General features: G+C 36.5%; 3 protein-coding genes across 3 annotated transcripts; all 3 read left to right on the forward strand.

The window, feature by feature from the left end:
• Window positions 1-3,207: 3,207 nt before the first annotated feature.
• LOC104756514 (uncharacterized) lies at window positions 3,208-7,574 on the forward strand. The gene is made up of 4 exons (XM_010479119.3): window positions 3,208-5,590; window positions 6,040-6,248; window positions 6,337-6,560; window positions 6,641-7,574. Exons 1-4 carry the CDS (start codon window positions 3,943-3,945, stop codon window positions 7,461-7,463), a joined length of 2,904 nt encoding a protein of 967 aa, XP_010477421.2. The 5' UTR covers window positions 3,208-3,942; the 3' UTR covers window positions 7,464-7,574.
• A 434-nt stretch (window positions 7,575-8,008) lies between these two features.
• LOC104756515 (protein disulfide isomerase-like 1-1) lies at window positions 8,009-11,321 on the forward strand. The gene is made up of 9 exons (XM_010479120.3): window positions 8,009-8,393; window positions 8,778-8,808; window positions 8,976-9,263; window positions 9,367-9,555; window positions 9,640-9,765; window positions 10,098-10,235; window positions 10,334-10,571; window positions 10,658-10,770; window positions 10,853-11,321. Exons 1-9 carry the CDS (start codon window positions 8,203-8,205, stop codon window positions 11,063-11,065), a joined length of 1,527 nt encoding a protein of 508 aa, XP_010477422.1. The 5' UTR covers window positions 8,009-8,202; the 3' UTR covers window positions 11,066-11,321.
• Window positions 11,322-11,784: 463 nt separating this feature from the next.
• On the forward strand, window positions 11,785-14,535 carry LOC104756516 (protein disulfide isomerase-like 1-1). The gene is made up of 8 exons (XM_019239440.2): window positions 11,785-12,049; window positions 12,539-12,835; window positions 12,918-13,151; window positions 13,250-13,375; window positions 13,486-13,623; window positions 13,712-13,949; window positions 14,063-14,175; window positions 14,260-14,535. The coding sequence occupies exons 1-8, from the start codon at window positions 11,849-11,851 to the stop codon at window positions 14,467-14,469; spliced, it is 1,557 nt and encodes a 518-aa protein (XP_019094985.1). The 5' UTR covers window positions 11,785-11,848; the 3' UTR covers window positions 14,470-14,535.
• Window positions 14,536-16,357: the final 1,822 nt, after the last annotated feature.

Below are 16,357 nucleotides of genomic sequence, written 5' to 3' on the forward strand. Positions count from 1 at the left end.
ATTCTTTTGTTATAGCATAGAATAGATACGAGAAAACCATATAAGTTATCTATGAAAAGACGTCGTTGAACTTTGGATGTCGATCGGGTTACCATATAAGAAATCTAGAAACTAATTTAACAGTGTTCCCACACCAAGGGAGCTTAGTTTTGACATGAAAGCACAATAGTCGTTTTCAGTGTTCTTTTTTGGTTTATAATTTATTGTGATACTATATTGTAATGGAAAATATATTCTTACGAAATAGCAAAAGTCAAAGAGGGTGGGGCTAAGTTAGACGCCATCAAATGATGACGCATCAAGTTTGAAACTTATGGTGAGCCCCAAGCGATTCGTTTATACTCATTTCTGATTCTTCCAATTTAGGCTCTCAAGTAATATCCATGTTTAATATGTAGATGTGCTTTCTGGACAAATTACATCAAGAAAGAAGGATTAATTATGTAATCAAAAATGGTTTAAACACCGCAAAAGAATTGGTATTAAAATAAGGAGTTAACCTAAAAACAAGAAAAAATGTGGTGTTAGAAACAACCACCATCTTTCTATTCTATCTGACTACGTCTTTATTATCGCAGCTCACCATCTCTTTGGACGTTTATGTAACAACCATCAAGAATTTAAGATTTCATAAGTGATATCATCACTTCATTAATTAGTTAATTAATTAATTACCTGACTGACTTTAACATTTGATGATCGCATGATGTACGATATATTATATATTAATAAATGAAGTACTCATATGACTAAAACATAACACACACAAAAGATATAGCTTGCCTCTTGTCCTGTGTGACAAATATATTATATACCCGATCAAAACATTTCCAAAACTAAGCAAGATCAACCATTTAGATAGTGTTCATACCACATAATTAGTTCCAGGAGATGTGCATTATCATTCGTTAATTATCACCATATTTTTTACCCTTTCTATTAATAACTCTTGGGATGCTAATTAATATTACTAATTTTACTCAATAAAAGTTCATGTTACCTTTTAAAACAAAGATCAGGGAATTCACTTACATATATAATTACGTTTAAAACTATATAATAATAGTTGTGTTCATACTTGATCATGATGAGAGGAGTAGGGGGTTACATGCATATATATATAAAAGATAAGGTAATTAAATAGAGCAATAATTATTAACCTAACTCTGTTGTTGGCTTTTTTCCTTTTTTGCCTTTCTTGATAACCTATAAATGTTGCTTTTTCTATGCCTCTCTATGTGCTTAGAAGTTGATTATAATGTCGATCTTTGCATGCCAAATTTATTATCGGTGGCAAGTCTCGCTAAGTTCGGGTTATAAGAGTCAATTAAGTTAGTAGTAACGTGACGTGACTACCCACCCGTGTTTGACTGGAAATGTCATTAGAGACAAATAGTGTTTGATAAGGTAAAACCAAAACAACATTTATTTTGAGTGGGAATGTAAATAGAGACAAATAGTGTTCGATAAGGAAACCAAAACAACTCTTTTTAGTGAAAAAATCCAACTCAATAAGATTAAACTAAACTAGTCTTAGACTCTTAGTAGTCTATATATACCATATTTAGAGTTTTAAACTAGAGAAACTTACATTATAAAATAATATGTAATCGAATAATCTTGTAAAATTATAAACGGTAGATATTTAACCATCAACCTAGTCCAGCTTATATGGGTGAACAACAAGGGTTGCAACAACTCTATGACAGCAAATTTGAAATAAATAAATCAAAATACTATGGTTTTAGAAAAAAGATAACTCTATGAAAAATAACCAAATCGAAAGACAAATACCAAAGAGTTGTCGACTTTTTTATATATATAAAGTACAAAAATTCAAAATTTGAAACTTAATAATATTTGAGAGGACAAAAGGTCCCTAATAGACACAAAAAAAAAAAAAAAAAATCTGTCATAGGGGCCATATAAAAGTTTTGAGCCGTGCAAAATAACAACAGTAAAACTGTAAACAAAAAAAAATAACAGGGTAAAAAAGAGGCAATTTGTGATGACAATGTAAAAGTTCCACTACATGGATTTTATGATGGCAGAAATAGATAGACAGTGAAAAAAAAAAGGTACATCAAAGCATCACGAAACCACTCAACTACTACACTAAACAAAAGTAAAAGAGTAAATTATTTCAACACAAGAGGTTGAAATTTTAAAAACCAAATCTCTTGTGATTTTCCAAACGTTGGGACGAGAAGGAAGAAGCCATTGCGAACGGGGGGGATATGAGCAGCACGTGACGTGAGAGAAACCCTGATTTGGCAGCAAGTGAGTGAGTGGCACACTTTCCTAGTGGCATGTCTCAGCTTTTATAAGCTTGTTGTTAGCCTAAACTTTAAAAGCCCTCTCTCTCTCTAGTCTCAGTCTCTCTTACTTCGTAGTAACATGTTCATGTTTCCTGCATGCAATTCTTTATTAGCTAGTTTTTAGAGCCTCGAACCTTTCCCATTTTCTCCACATTAATAAATAAATTACAGTACTAGTACTAATTTAGCTCCCAGATTTGGTCTGAAAACTTTATAATATTTTATACATTTCTTCTCAGAGTGTCCATAATGTATATGTGTAATAAAGTCATGTAATCTAAAAAAGTATACTACTCTCTGCACTGCAGTACCAATAACAACTGGTCCACATACCCTAGTAAAAATATCTGTATCCCAATTTGAATTTACTCGGACCAACGTGGATTCCAGCATCAACCCAGTGTAAATGTATCGAGATGTTTTTACAAATAACTCTAATCTAATTGCTGATTCAAGTTAATCAATAAAGTAATTTTTAAACATCAACAAAAAAAAAAAAGTAACTAAAAAGGAAACCATATCAATAATACTTTATACATTGGTCCAAAAAGTTTATATCCTAATTTTGCAACAAAAATATCTGTTACTTTAAAAGTTCGAATAGAGTCTTCTCTTTTATTTTAATTACTGTACAAATGGTGTTATATACACTTTTACTGTTATTGTACTAAAAAGAAATAAAAAATCTGTCAAATTCATAACATTTCTACCGACCAAACTGGTGACACTTTTTACTGTTCAGTTATTATTTTAGAATTTAGAGGTATAGCTTAAACTTTGTTTTTCTTTATCGAAACTCGTTAAAGAGTAAAAAGATAAAAAGTAAAAGTACAGGGCAAAAGGGTAAAAAGTCCAAAGTAATGAGGCCAAAAAAAAAAAAGGAAGTAATGAGACGGCGTTATCTTCAAACATCATTCCGTCGTCGACGTCGTTTCTTTTCTGTCTCTCTCTCACTCTTTCCCGGAAAATTTCTGATATACAATTCTCAGAAATAAAAAACCAAACTTTGCTTTTGTTTTTTATGCTTTCATCCTCGGGCGGGGCTCTCTCTCAATTTCATCTTCTCCAATTCCAAGTTGCATTTAAGTTTTTGCCCAAATCCCTAGCTTTCTTACACACATCCCTATCCGTTAAATTTCGTAGAGATCGTAATTAATTGCAACAAGACGAATCCTTTTTTTTTTTTTTTAGTTTATGTAATTTACAAAACAAAACAAAACAAAACAAAACCCCATAAAAAAACTTCATTTTTCTTGCTTTCTGTCTCTCTCCTCTGATCCCTGTCTGCTACGGTCACGTTTTAAAGAAAAAGCCCCCCATGGATTCTTCTGTCTCTCCTCTTCTCTCTCTGTCACTCTCTCGCATGCACGAGCTCCCCTCTCCTCTTCTCCTCCTCCTCCTCCTTCGTTTTTTCCTCACACTCCTCTCTTTAACCACATCTAATTAAACTCTGCTTACTCTGTTTCCTGAGATTTGAAAGAAAAAAAAACCCAGATTTCGAATTTGGGGATACAGCTTTTCTCATCCGAGAAAGCAATGGTCTTTCCATTCCCCAAAGCATGAGACTTGAAACAGCAGTTAGTTGTGGAGACGACGTCAACGTTAAAGTTTGGGTTTTTCACATATGGGTTGCGGAGGATCCAAAGTAGATGATCAACCACTTGTGATTCTCTGTAGAGAGAGGAAAGAACTAATCAAAGCCGCTTCTCATCACCGTTGTGCTTTAGCCGCTGCTCATCTCGCTTACTTCCAATCTCTCTGCGACGTTGGTGAGTCCATTAAACGTTTTGTTGACGAAGAACTCATCGTCGTTGGTACTTCTTCTTCTTCTTCTATCCCTGGTTCCCCTGTTCTCACGCTTCCCTCTGACGAAGGCAAGCCTCGTAATAATCATAAACACAACCACAAGATCTCGTCTTCTTCTTCTACTTCTGTTTCTCATTCCGTTATTGACGACGACGAGGAAGACGAAGACCAAGGAGAAGGAGAAGATCATCAGCATTTGCATTTATCATCTGGATCCGACTTAGATTCAGGATCCGAATCTGGATCTGATGATTCATTAGGTCATCATCATCATCATAGTCACATTGATGAAACTAGCCCTCAAGTGAAGGAGAAAGAAACACCATTACCGGAACATTACCAACCCGGTTACCAACCCGGTTATAACCCTGGTTTTACACCGGGTTATCAATATCCACCGGGTTATCAGTATCCGGTTGAAGGATGGGGGTATATGGGAGAGAACCCGAATCAAAACCAGTACCCGTACCCGAACCCGAATCAAGGAATGTACTTTATGAAGAAGTCTGCGCCACCGTCTCGGCCTTTAGTGTTTCAGCCGGAGAATCATAGAGTGGAGAATGGAGTTGGGTACTCTAATTACTTTTCCGGGAATGCTAATACTGGTTATTTTGGTTACCCGGAGCAACGTAGAGAGCCACCGTCTCCGGTGAGGCCACCTCCAGCGCCTCCGTCTCCGCCTAAGATTTCAAGTTGGGATTTTTTGAATGTGTTTGATAATTATGATTATATCAGAGCTGTTTCCGGTGAAAGTTCCGGTGCCGGAGCTGGGTTTCCTCCGGCCGTGGGTGGAGTTAAGTCGAGTTCAAGCAGTCCTGATTCGAGAGAAGTGAGGGAGAGAGAAGGGATTCCTGATTTGGAAGACGAAACAGAGCAAGATGTTATCATTGGGCAAACGTTTAAACATACCAAGAGGAAAGGTATTGAGAAGGTGAAAGAACAGAGACAGGGGAATGAACCTGGGAACTGGTCACAACTAGAGGAGATTCACGAGAGGAAGATCAAGAAACGAGGAGATTCAGGTGAAGGAACATCGAGGGAAGTGCCTATGGTAGAAAGGGCTACTGAGAGTTCTTTTGGTTCGAAGACTGTGTCGTCGTTTACGAGTAGTGAAGAAGATTCGGAGTTTCACCATGTTAATGACGGAGAAGGAAAGAGTAGCAGTAATGATTTAAGCGGGCATGAGACTGTTGCTAGAAAGAGTGTTGGAGAAGTGGAAGAAGAATATGTGAGGAAGAAAGGAGTGAGCTTTGAGTTGGATGAAAATGCAACTACTTCTTTTGATGTTGAATCTTCCAAGATAAGTAGTCTGTCTGCATTGTCGGTTCATGCTACTAGAGATCTCAGAGAAGTTGTGAAAGAGATTAAGAGTGAGTTTGAGGTTGCTTCTTCACATGGGAAGGAAGTGGCTGTGTTGCTTGAAGTTAGCAAGTTGCCTTATCAGCAGAAAAGCTCTGGGCTTAAAGGTAAATGTTCTTACATGTTCTTTTTGTATCTGAGATTGCATAAATGGGATATCCAGATGTCTTGCTGCCTTTTGAAAAAAACTACATTGAAAACCCATTTCCGTGGAGATCAGTCTTGTTATATTGGCTATGATCAATGCATTTCTGCATATGATTTGCAGTTAGGTTAGAGTTGTTTGCTTTGCAACTGTGCCTTTAAATTTAATAGTACTTTGGGCCTCTTCCTGCAGTAGTAACATATGTACCCTCTGACTGTAGCGAACTTTCTTCATTCTACTGTGAATCTCTTCATGCAGGAGAAACATATGAGCTTTCTATACTTTTGATTGAACTGTTGGGCTCTTTCTTTTCTGATGAGCTTCTAATTTATGAACCATAGATTTGATTTGCATCATTGGAGTCCTACCTTGTTACTTTTTCCAATGATATTTACTTTTTTTCCTTTCTAGTTATCTTCTCGCGGATCATGTATCTGGTAGCGCCTTCCACAGTGTCATCGCGTTCTCAGCCTCAACCATCAATACGGTTAACATCTAGGATCTTGAAAATTGCAAAATCATACAATGGTCAGGATGTTGGAGAAGGCTTATCTGGAAACCTCTCTTCAACCTTGGAGCAAATCTATGCTTGGGAAAAGAAACTGTATAAAGAAGTCAAGGTATCTATGTGTTTCTTGATTTTGAATGTATACTTGTCTCTTTAGATCGGAGCATCTTTTGACAGATGCAGTTGTCTGTTGATGGCAGGATGAAGAGAAGCTTCGTGTTATCTATGAAGAAAAGTGCAGAACACTGAAAAAACTGGATAGTCTTGGTGCGGAATCTAGCAAGATTGATGCTACTCGAGCAGCCATTAGAAAGCTGCTAACCAAACTTGACGTCTGTATAAGATCTGTTGATTCCATTTCCAGCAGGATACATAAACTCAGAGATGAAGAATTACAGCCGCAACTCACACAGTTGATTCACGGGTATAATCTCAATTCTCTTACTACTCACTCCTACGTTTATATATTTTCGTTTGTATAATTTGAATACTTGGTTGTTAAAGGTTGATAAGAATGTGGAGATCAATGCTCAAGTGCCACCAGAAGCAGTTCCAGGCAATTATGGAGAGCAAGGTTCGATCTCTCAGGGCAAACACCGGCTTACAAAGAGACTCCGGTCTGAAAGCTATTCTTGATCTGGAGATGGAGCTACGAGAATGGTGCATTAGCTTCAACGATTGGGTGAACACTCAGAAATCATATGTAGAGTCTCTAAATGGGTGGCTCTCAAGATGTCTTCACCATGAACCTGAATCAACAGAGGACGGAATCGCACCTTTCTCTCCTAGCCGAGTTGGAGCTCCACAGGTTTTCGTTATATGCAAAGACTGGCAAGAAGCAATGGCGAGAATCTCTGGAGAGAACGTAACAAGCGCGATGCAAGGCTTTGCCTCGAGCCTACACGAACTATGGGAGAGACAAGATGAGGAGCAAAGACAGAGAGTGAAAGCAGAGTATGTCTCGCATGATTTTGAAAAACGGTTGAATGATCTAAGGATGGAGAGGGCGAGAGCAAGAATGAGAAACGAGCAGCTACAAGACGGTGGTGCATCAGAGAAAAGCGTGGTGTTGTCAGAGAGCGGGATCTCAGCTTTGGATGATTTGAAGGTGGATTTGGATTCAATGAGGAAGAAGCTAGAAGAAGAGAGAGCAAGGCACAAGGAAACAATAAAACTTGTGAACAATGCAGCTTCAAGCAGCTTACAAGCTGGATTAGTACCAATCTTTGAAGCCTTGGGGAATTTCACTTCACAAGTTGTGAAAGCTCATGAAGATGTTAGGTTTCAACAACAAGAACAAGAACAGCCTCAGTCTGAAGAAGATTGAATTTGAACTAATTAAAAAAAGTTTTGGTAATGAAATTAGCTAGAGATTCGGTTTTAGGAGAAATTGTTGTACATATTTTTTCAATTAATATATTCATTGATTCTTAATCAAGTCTTTTCTAGTATTTTTTTTAAGGTCTCAGATCTTTAAGTTAAATCTACGTCTGAATATATATTTATTTATTCTCCACCATATATAATAAGATGAATGAGGAATTTAAAAACGTATATAATACTCACAACCAAACATAATTGGTCAGATTTAAAATAAAATACACGTTTTTTTGTTTGACCATGGCATTTACTTGCACGAAGTCACGGACCTGAGATCTCTCATTTGATTCAAGATCAACGACATAGAACAAGCCACGTCTTACTTCGATATCGTGAAGCTTGTACACTGGTGCGGAACATTGTAACTAGTGTATCTTCGTGTGTAGACAATTCTTCTCTCTTCTTATGATATTTTTTTTTTGTTTACCTTTCTACTGGTGGTAAAAAAGTAACAAAATCATATTATAATCGCCAAGGTTAAGAGATTTTATCATCAAGACACTGTGTAAAAATTATGACGACGAAAGATCCAATGAGAGATTGCCACGTGGGATGTATGACCATTTAGGAGCATTCAGTATTCGTGTCTTGCAGTGATAAATATCTTTCCCCCGGAGAGAGCTGAGAGCATACAGAGAGAGATAAAGAGAGAATTCTCAAAGCTTTAGAGAGAAAGAGAAGCGATCATGGCGGTGAGAGGATACGCGACGTTGTTATCGATCCTTGTGTTGTCGTTGTTCGCTTCTTCTATTAGAGGCGAAGAGACGGAGACGACGACGACGACGACGAAGGAGTATGTGTTGACTTTGGATCACACTAACTTCACCGATACAATCAACAAGCACGATTTCATCGTCGTCGAGTTCTACGCCCCATGGTAATTCGATTGTTTTATTTTTATTTTGTGTTTGAGAATTTAACATTTCTGTTAGTACTACTACTCGTTAAATTACTGTTGACATGTGGTGTGATTGATTCATTGAATCTGAGGTGGATGTGGATCTCCTTTTGTTTCCTTCCACCCGGATCTGAATTTATAAGTTGTGTTTGTTTCACGGATTTGCATGCGATCTAGCTTAGCGTGATTTGGAAATTAGCGTAGCTGATCTGTGTTATACTGGTTAGAGAATTTTGTAATTCGAACGATTCGTATCATTCCGATCTATGTAGATTGAGTCGGCTGATTTATATTTCCTCTGTAATTGATTGATGCGTGAAAGTATTTGAATGTTAATCTCCTTTGTTTGGTAATCTTCTTCAGGTGTGGACACTGCAAGCAGCTTGCTCCTGAGGTAATAATAATAATATGGCTTTTTTCAATCACTTCAAAATAGGATCTGCATGTGGAGACTTTTTTTTTTTGTTCTTTTTTTACAGTCTTTCGATCACTTAGCATTATCTCTTTGTTTAATTCATGTAGCCGTGACTAATGTAGTGATGATGTTTTTTTTCTTTACAGTACGAGAAGGCTGCATCAGAGTTGAGCAGTAATGTTCCTCCGGTGGTTCTTGCTAAGATTGATGCAAGTGAGGAGACCAACAGGGAATTTGCAACTCAATACGAGGTTCAGGGTTTCCCAACTATCAAGATCTTCAGAAACGGAGGTAAAGCTGTTCAAGAATACAACGGACCTCGTGAAGCTGACGGCATTGTTACTTACTTGAAGAAACAGAGTGGACCTGCTTCAGCTGAAATTAAGTCAGCTGATGATGCTACTGAGATTGTTGGTGACAAGAAGGTTGTTGTGGTAAGTATCAAAACATATTCTTTTATCTTTTTTTGTCTCTGTTCCATAATTTTTAATCGTGTATGGTATGGTAGTTAGATAATGTCTGTTTCTGCTGTTGTAGGTTGGGATTTTCCCTAAGCTATCTGGCTCCGAGTATGATTCTTTCATGGCCACTGCTGAGAAGTTGCGCTCTGAATTAGATTTCGCACACACCTCTGATGCCAAACTTCTTCCCCGTGGAGAGTCATCTGTAACAGGACCTGTTGTCAGACTATTCAAACCCTTTGATGAACTTTTTGTTGATTCCAAGGTTTGTATATTACATGGATGTTTGGTCCCATTATATTGTATATTGTTGTGGAATGTTTGTTTGATTTGCTTTTCTTGCATTCAGGATTTCGATGGTGAAGCTCTGGAGAAATTTGTCAAAGAATCCAGCATTCCACTTGTCACCGTCTTTGACAAAGACCCAAACAACCACCCATATGTTATCAAGTTCTTTGAAAGCACTAATACCAAGGTAACTTCTTTACTCCATTACGCTGTAACCAGTTCATGATATACTACAAAGATAGAGTCATATTATGCCATTTTATTTTACTGGAGAATATGTTTCATTTAATAGAAATTCTGAAATGAGTTGATTGGTGAAAGTTGATATTTATTCATAAGCTTGACTGAATTATGTTTTGGCTATGGAAGGAGCTGTGAGTGTGTGCCATATTAGCTGAATCGGATAGTAGTGTCTGTAGTTTTCTTTTTGAATATCCTCACTAAAAGCTTCCAGAATCCTCAGTCTCTGTTAGTTTCTTCGTTTTGGGTTTTGATGGTGGGTAATTTTTTGATTTTCAGGCGATGTTGTTCGTGAACTTCACTGGAGAAGGAGCCGAGTCTCTTAAATCTAAGTACCGTGAAATTGCTACATCCAACAAGGGACAGGGTCTTAGCTTCCTTCTAGGTGATGCTGAGAACAGCCAAGGTGCATTCCAGGTTAGTCTTCCTCATCTCTCTCTAATCCTTTATCTCAAGGTTAGCATTAGTTTCAAATTGCTGAACATATTCCCCTCTCTTTTCTGAACTATTCACAGTACTTTGGACTCGAAGAGAGCCAAGTTCCTCTCATCATCATCCAGACAGTTGATGACAAGAAATATCTGAAAACAAATGTGGAGGTTGACCAGATTGAATCATGGGTCAAAGACTTCAAGGATGGAAAAGTTGCCCCCCACAAAAAATCTCAACCTATCCCAACGGAGAACAACGAGCCAGTGAAGGTTGTTGTTTCTGAGAGCCTTGACGACATTGTCACGAACTCTGGAAAGAACGGTAAGTTAGATTACATGATGAAATAAAACACTTAATCTGCTGGTAGAAAAATCTTATAAATCAGTTGTCTTCCCTCCTATTTACAGTCTTGCTTGAATTCTATGCTCCATGGTGCGGACACTGCCAAAAGCTTGTTCCAATCTTGGACGAAGTCGCTCTGTCGTTCCAAAGCGACCCAAGTGTAGTCATAGCTAAGCTAGTAAGTCCTTTCTCTTTCTTCGCATTTGAGAGTATATGTGTGTTCCTGATCACACTGGATTCTTACTCTTTCACTTGTCCAGGATGCAACCGCAAATGACTTTCCAAAAGAAACCTTTGATGTGAAGGGATTCCCAACCATTTACTTCAAATCAGCGAGCGGAAATATTGTGGTTTACGATGGAGACAGGACAAAGGAAGATTTCATAAGCTTCATCAACAAGAACAAGGACACAGTTGGAGAGCCCAAGGAGGAGGAAAAGACAACTGAGGAGGAAGTCAAGGACGAGCTCTGAAAAGAGAAGTGTGTTCTCTGTCTCTTAGCTGCTAGCTTAGTTTGGTAGTTTTGAGGAAAATACACAAAGGAAGACAGAGCTTTGAGTAGAGAGAGAGAGAAGGATACAGACAGACAGAGAGAATCTCTTTATCTATTCATTAGGGTTTTTTATATGCACTCTGCAGAACAATAATGGCTGCCTCGTTTCACTTTTTGGTTGATTTTACCTTTTTTGTGTTTGAACTCAGTTCTCCTTTAATATAGTTTTTGAGGCATTTCTTTGGATCGAGTTTCTAACACTAAAGTCGATTAGTCCTGCAGAACCATATACTGTACCAAGATAATTCCAGTCTTGGCTACTTTGGTTGTTGAGTAAGTAAGAGAGCTTGAAACAAAACTCAAAACACGATGCATCATTGTTTGATAGTTAGCCTAATTATTCACTACCCATATATAATGCCCACAAGAGGGATCCTAAAGATGTTTGAACGGTTTACTGAGGAAGCAATGAAAGCCATCATGCAGGCCGTATAGGAAACCTGCAGGCTCGGCCACGTTTTGACTTTTCTAATTTTATTAAACTTTTTGGTTTAGTATGTCGACTTCTCTCTGTCGTGAAAAATCGTTCTATCTTATATGAGTTTACTAAGACTATACATGTCGTTGGGTCTTTATTTTCTTAGCTGCAAATATTATTGTGAAAGTCGTCGAATCTTGGCGCAATATATAATGTATATCTTCTAGAGCTTTCATTCAAAGCTTACCAAAGCTTAATTAACATTGTTAGCGAGAGATAGCGATAATGGCCATTACGGGATACGTCTTGTTTTGGATCCTTTTATTGTCATTCGCTTCATCTATTAAAAGCGAACATACGGAGACGAAGGAGTTAGTGTTGACATTGAATCACAGTAACTACGACGAAATTATCAACAAGCACAATTTTATTGTTGTCAACTTCTACACCTCATGGTATATATATTGTGATAGCTTTAACATTTCTGTCATTTGATCTTGATCTCCGTCATTTGGTAATCCGTATTTTGTTTATCTTCAGGGGTCCGAAATCCATCAAGTTTTCTCCTGAGGTAATATATGGCTTTTCAATCACTTTAGTAATAGAATTTACATTTTGTGAGAAACTCTTTCAATATCCTCTCATTGATCAATTTAGTGTTAATATGTTTGATATAGTTAAGCCATATATATGTAATTAACCTTCATTATATATCTCTCATTCTCTCTTTCTTTATTAGTCTTTTAGTTGAGAGACGACCCATTGAAACATTCCTAATGGATGCTATAATAGCATCTTCATATTATTTACAAAAGTCAAATGTGTTTTAGTCAAATTTATAAATGAAATGCATGAGAGGAGTGGACACCATTTTCTAACTGTAATGTCTTTCCAAGATTTTTTAGAAACTTTTGATGATCACTTGCTATAGTTATTTGTCTAGTTCACAAGGCCGTGATATTTTTTGTTTTACAGTACGAGGAAGTTGCGTCAGAGCTGAGCAGTCACGTCCCTCCGGTGGTTTTTGCCAAGATTGATGCAAGCGAGGAAGCAAACAGAGAATTCGTAACCACCGATGTTGGGATTGCTCGTTTCCCATCAATCTTGATTTTCAGATACCGAGGAAAACTTCATGAATGGTACCTTGGACCTAAAAAAGCTGACGACATTGCATTTTTCTTAAAGAGACTAAGTAAGGAACCTCTTCCTTCATTACATATAAAATCAGCTGATGATGTTGCTGAGTTTGTTGGGGACAAGAAGGTTTTTGTGGTAAGTGAGAATATACATATTCCTTTTAATTATCTGTCTATGTTCCATAATCTAATCATGTATTATACTTTTGCTGTTTTAGGTTGGGATTTTCCCTAAATTACCTGGCTCCGAGTTTGATTCTTTCTTGGCCGCTGCATATAAATTTCGTGCTGACTATGATTCCGCAACCGCGGAAGACAAAATTAAATTGCACTTTAACTATACTTTCGCACATACCTTGGATGCCAAACTTCTTCCTAGCGGAGAGCCAACTGTGACCGGACCTTTAGTTAGGATATTCAAACCCTTTGATGAATTGGTTGTTGATTCCAAGGTACAAGAGAAAGCCTTTTTCACTTTGCATATTACATGGACGAGTGAGTGGTCATGTTTCCGAATGTTTGTTTAATTTACTCTCGTGCATGCATTCAGGATTTCGAATCGGAAGCTCTGGAGAAATTTGTCAAAGAATCTAGCTTTCCACTTGTCACCGTCTTCGACAAAGATCCAAACAACACCCCATATGTTATCAGATTCTTTTACAGCCCTTATACTAAGGTAGCTCATCTCACGCTTGCATGGCTATGAAAGATCTTAAAACCGTTACGTACGTTGTCACCTAAAAGTTATTATGTTTTTGCATGGTGGTATAGAGCCTGACTGGAAAGGTGATGTTGTACATTAATCTCACTGGAGAAGCAGCCGAGTCTTTTAAATGCAAGTACCGTGAAGTTGCTACATCCAACAAGGGACAAGGTCTTCGCTTCCTTCTAGGTGGTGTCAATGACAGTCAAGGTACATTGAAGGTATGTCTTCCTCGTCTACCTCCAGGTTAGTATTGGTTAATTACAAAAATGCTGAACAAATTTTCTCTTTTTTGAACACCATTAACAGAATTATGGACACAAAGAGAGCCATATTCCTCTTATCATCATCGAGACCGCTAGCGGCAAGAATTACCTGAAAGCAAATGTGGAGATTGACCAGATTGAATCATGGGTTAAGGACTTCAAAGAGGGAAAACTTGCACCCTACGTAAAATCTCAACCTATCCCAACCGAGAACAACGACCTAGTGAAGGTTGTTGTTTCTAATAGTTTTGACGACATGGTCTTCAAATCTGTAAAGAACGGTGAGTTGCACATACTTACATTACGTTATTAAGTAAAAACAAAAAAATCTGTTTACTGATACAAAAAGCTTATAATTCAGTTTTTTTTTAACTCCTTCTCATTTGAAATGCAGTTATGCTTATATTCTATGTTCCATGGTCTAAGTTTTACCAAAAGCTTGTTCCAATGTTTGACGAGATCGCTGTGTCGTACCAAAACGACCCAAGTGTAGTCATAGCTAAGATAGTAAGTCCTTTATCTTTCTTTACATTTGATGAGTGTATATGTTCTTGGTCCTCTGCGGTGTATTTTACTCTTTCATGTGTCCAGGACCTTTCCACAAACGACATCCCACGTGATACCTTCGATGTGAAGGGCGTTCCAACCATTTACTTCATATCAGCGAGTGGAAACATCGTGGTTTACCATGGGGACGGGACAAAGGAAGATTTCATAAGCTTCATCCACAAGAACAAGGACACAGTTGGGAAGGCTGATAAGAAGGAAAAGACAACTAAGGAAGCCAAGGACGAGCTCTGAAAAGAGCAGTGCGTGCGTTATGTCTGTCTCATGTTTTTTTAAAAAAATACAGTAATTTACTGAACTATCACGTGATAAAAACTCAGATTACTGTGTAGCGCATTTCATGTTAAGTTAATTTCTTCCTTTCAATCTGCAAATTTTTTCTTTTACTTTTAAAGGTTTTATGTCCTAGGCCAGTCCGCTTTGGGATGTAATGTACGATTTAAGTCCAGTGTTTCAGTCTTTAAAATATTATTGGCATTTTACATAATAATAATAATAATAACAATAAGAAAGGGGTATTAGATAAAGAAGGCTTTGAAATTCTATTATAATTGAGAAGTACATTTATAAAATTTTAATGTACATTTTTAAAATTAACATTAAAAGTATAAGAAAATACATTGAAATGTCATTAGAAATAGTATAAAAAATGATAAGATCATTAAGGGTAATTAAGATAATTTAACTAGGCTAGGCAAAAATTAGTCATGGAGAAGTCTAAAGCTGGAATCGCCAAATACTAAGGTCTCCATAGCGTCCCGTGGTAAACTACTCAAGATGAGAAGCGCCGATTTCTTCTGCACCTTTGTTGAATCAGCGGACAACAATCCCACAACGAACGACCAAAACTCCGACCACTTATCTTGCGGCAGATGTACGGATACAAGCGCCAACACTATAAAACCGATCTTGTAGCAGATAGATTCTTCCTTCTCCACAGTAAGACGTTGCAAAAGTAGCGGTTTCAGGACTGATTCGGTGTTGGGTTGGAAACGCAGCGACCCCTCCCCAGTACGAAGGTTCTCGAGGAGGTAGGCGGCCCCGACGCGCATCTTCTTGTCACGCGTGGCTAGAAGACGGGAGACCTTCAAGGCTACAATATCGGAAAATAATATAACAAAATATAATTATATAATTTTAAATGAGTTTAGTTCTTATGGAATAAATTGATTATTTAATAGTTTATATTATATAAATATTTTTTTAAATAAGTATCTTTCAAAATTTGTACAAAAATTCTAAAAAAATTTCTTCAGTTATGGTTTTCTATTTTTCTTAGTCCCTTCAATAATTTTTCCACTGTTCAAAAAATGCAAAAAAACTTACCTATTATTTATTATATTATTTAGATTCATTATGAAAATAAATATTATTTGAGATGATTAATCGAAAACTAAATACGCTTTCCCGAGATGATTGATGAATATGGAAAATGACTCAATTATACCGCTATTAGTGAGACCAAAACCTAACTTATATATATATATTTACAATCCACAATAATTTGGTTAATTAATATAAACATATTATATATATATATATGTTAATTAACTATATGCTGATAAATGGTATATAATTAGAATAATATTAATAAGTGAATAGAAATTGAAAAATAGTTACATAACAATTTCATGTGAATTATTTATCTTAAAATGAATAAAAAATAAAAGCAAAATAGAAAATACGCGTCATATCTTAATGATGACAAGTAGAATTGAAAATAAAACTACATCTTGATGTTCATAATGTAAGAATAATATATATGTAGTACTAATGTCCCCAAAATAAATTAAGAACAATTTAGATGATAAAAAAGTTAAATATTTCATCACATTTTAAAACAAAAATATCACTCATATATATATATATATATATATATATATATCATACACACATGTTGAACTTCTCATAAGCATAATAGCATAAATATGCTACACACATGTTGAACTCTTACATAAAGTATATAAGAATAAAAAAAATGCAATAATTAGATATTAATATCTTTTATTATTTATTCTATTTTTAATGTTGTAAATACTATGGAGGTGGAAAAAATAACATAAACACAAATAAATAATTACAATTAATTAAAATTTAGTGCCTTAAAATATAGATATAATTA

Source organism: Camelina sativa, chromosome 17 (genome assembly GCF_030686135.1).
Source record: "Camelina sativa cultivar CO46 ecotype springtype chromosome 17, ASM3068613v1".
Taxonomy (NCBI): Eukaryota; Viridiplantae; Streptophyta; class Magnoliopsida; order Brassicales; family Brassicaceae; genus Camelina; species Camelina sativa.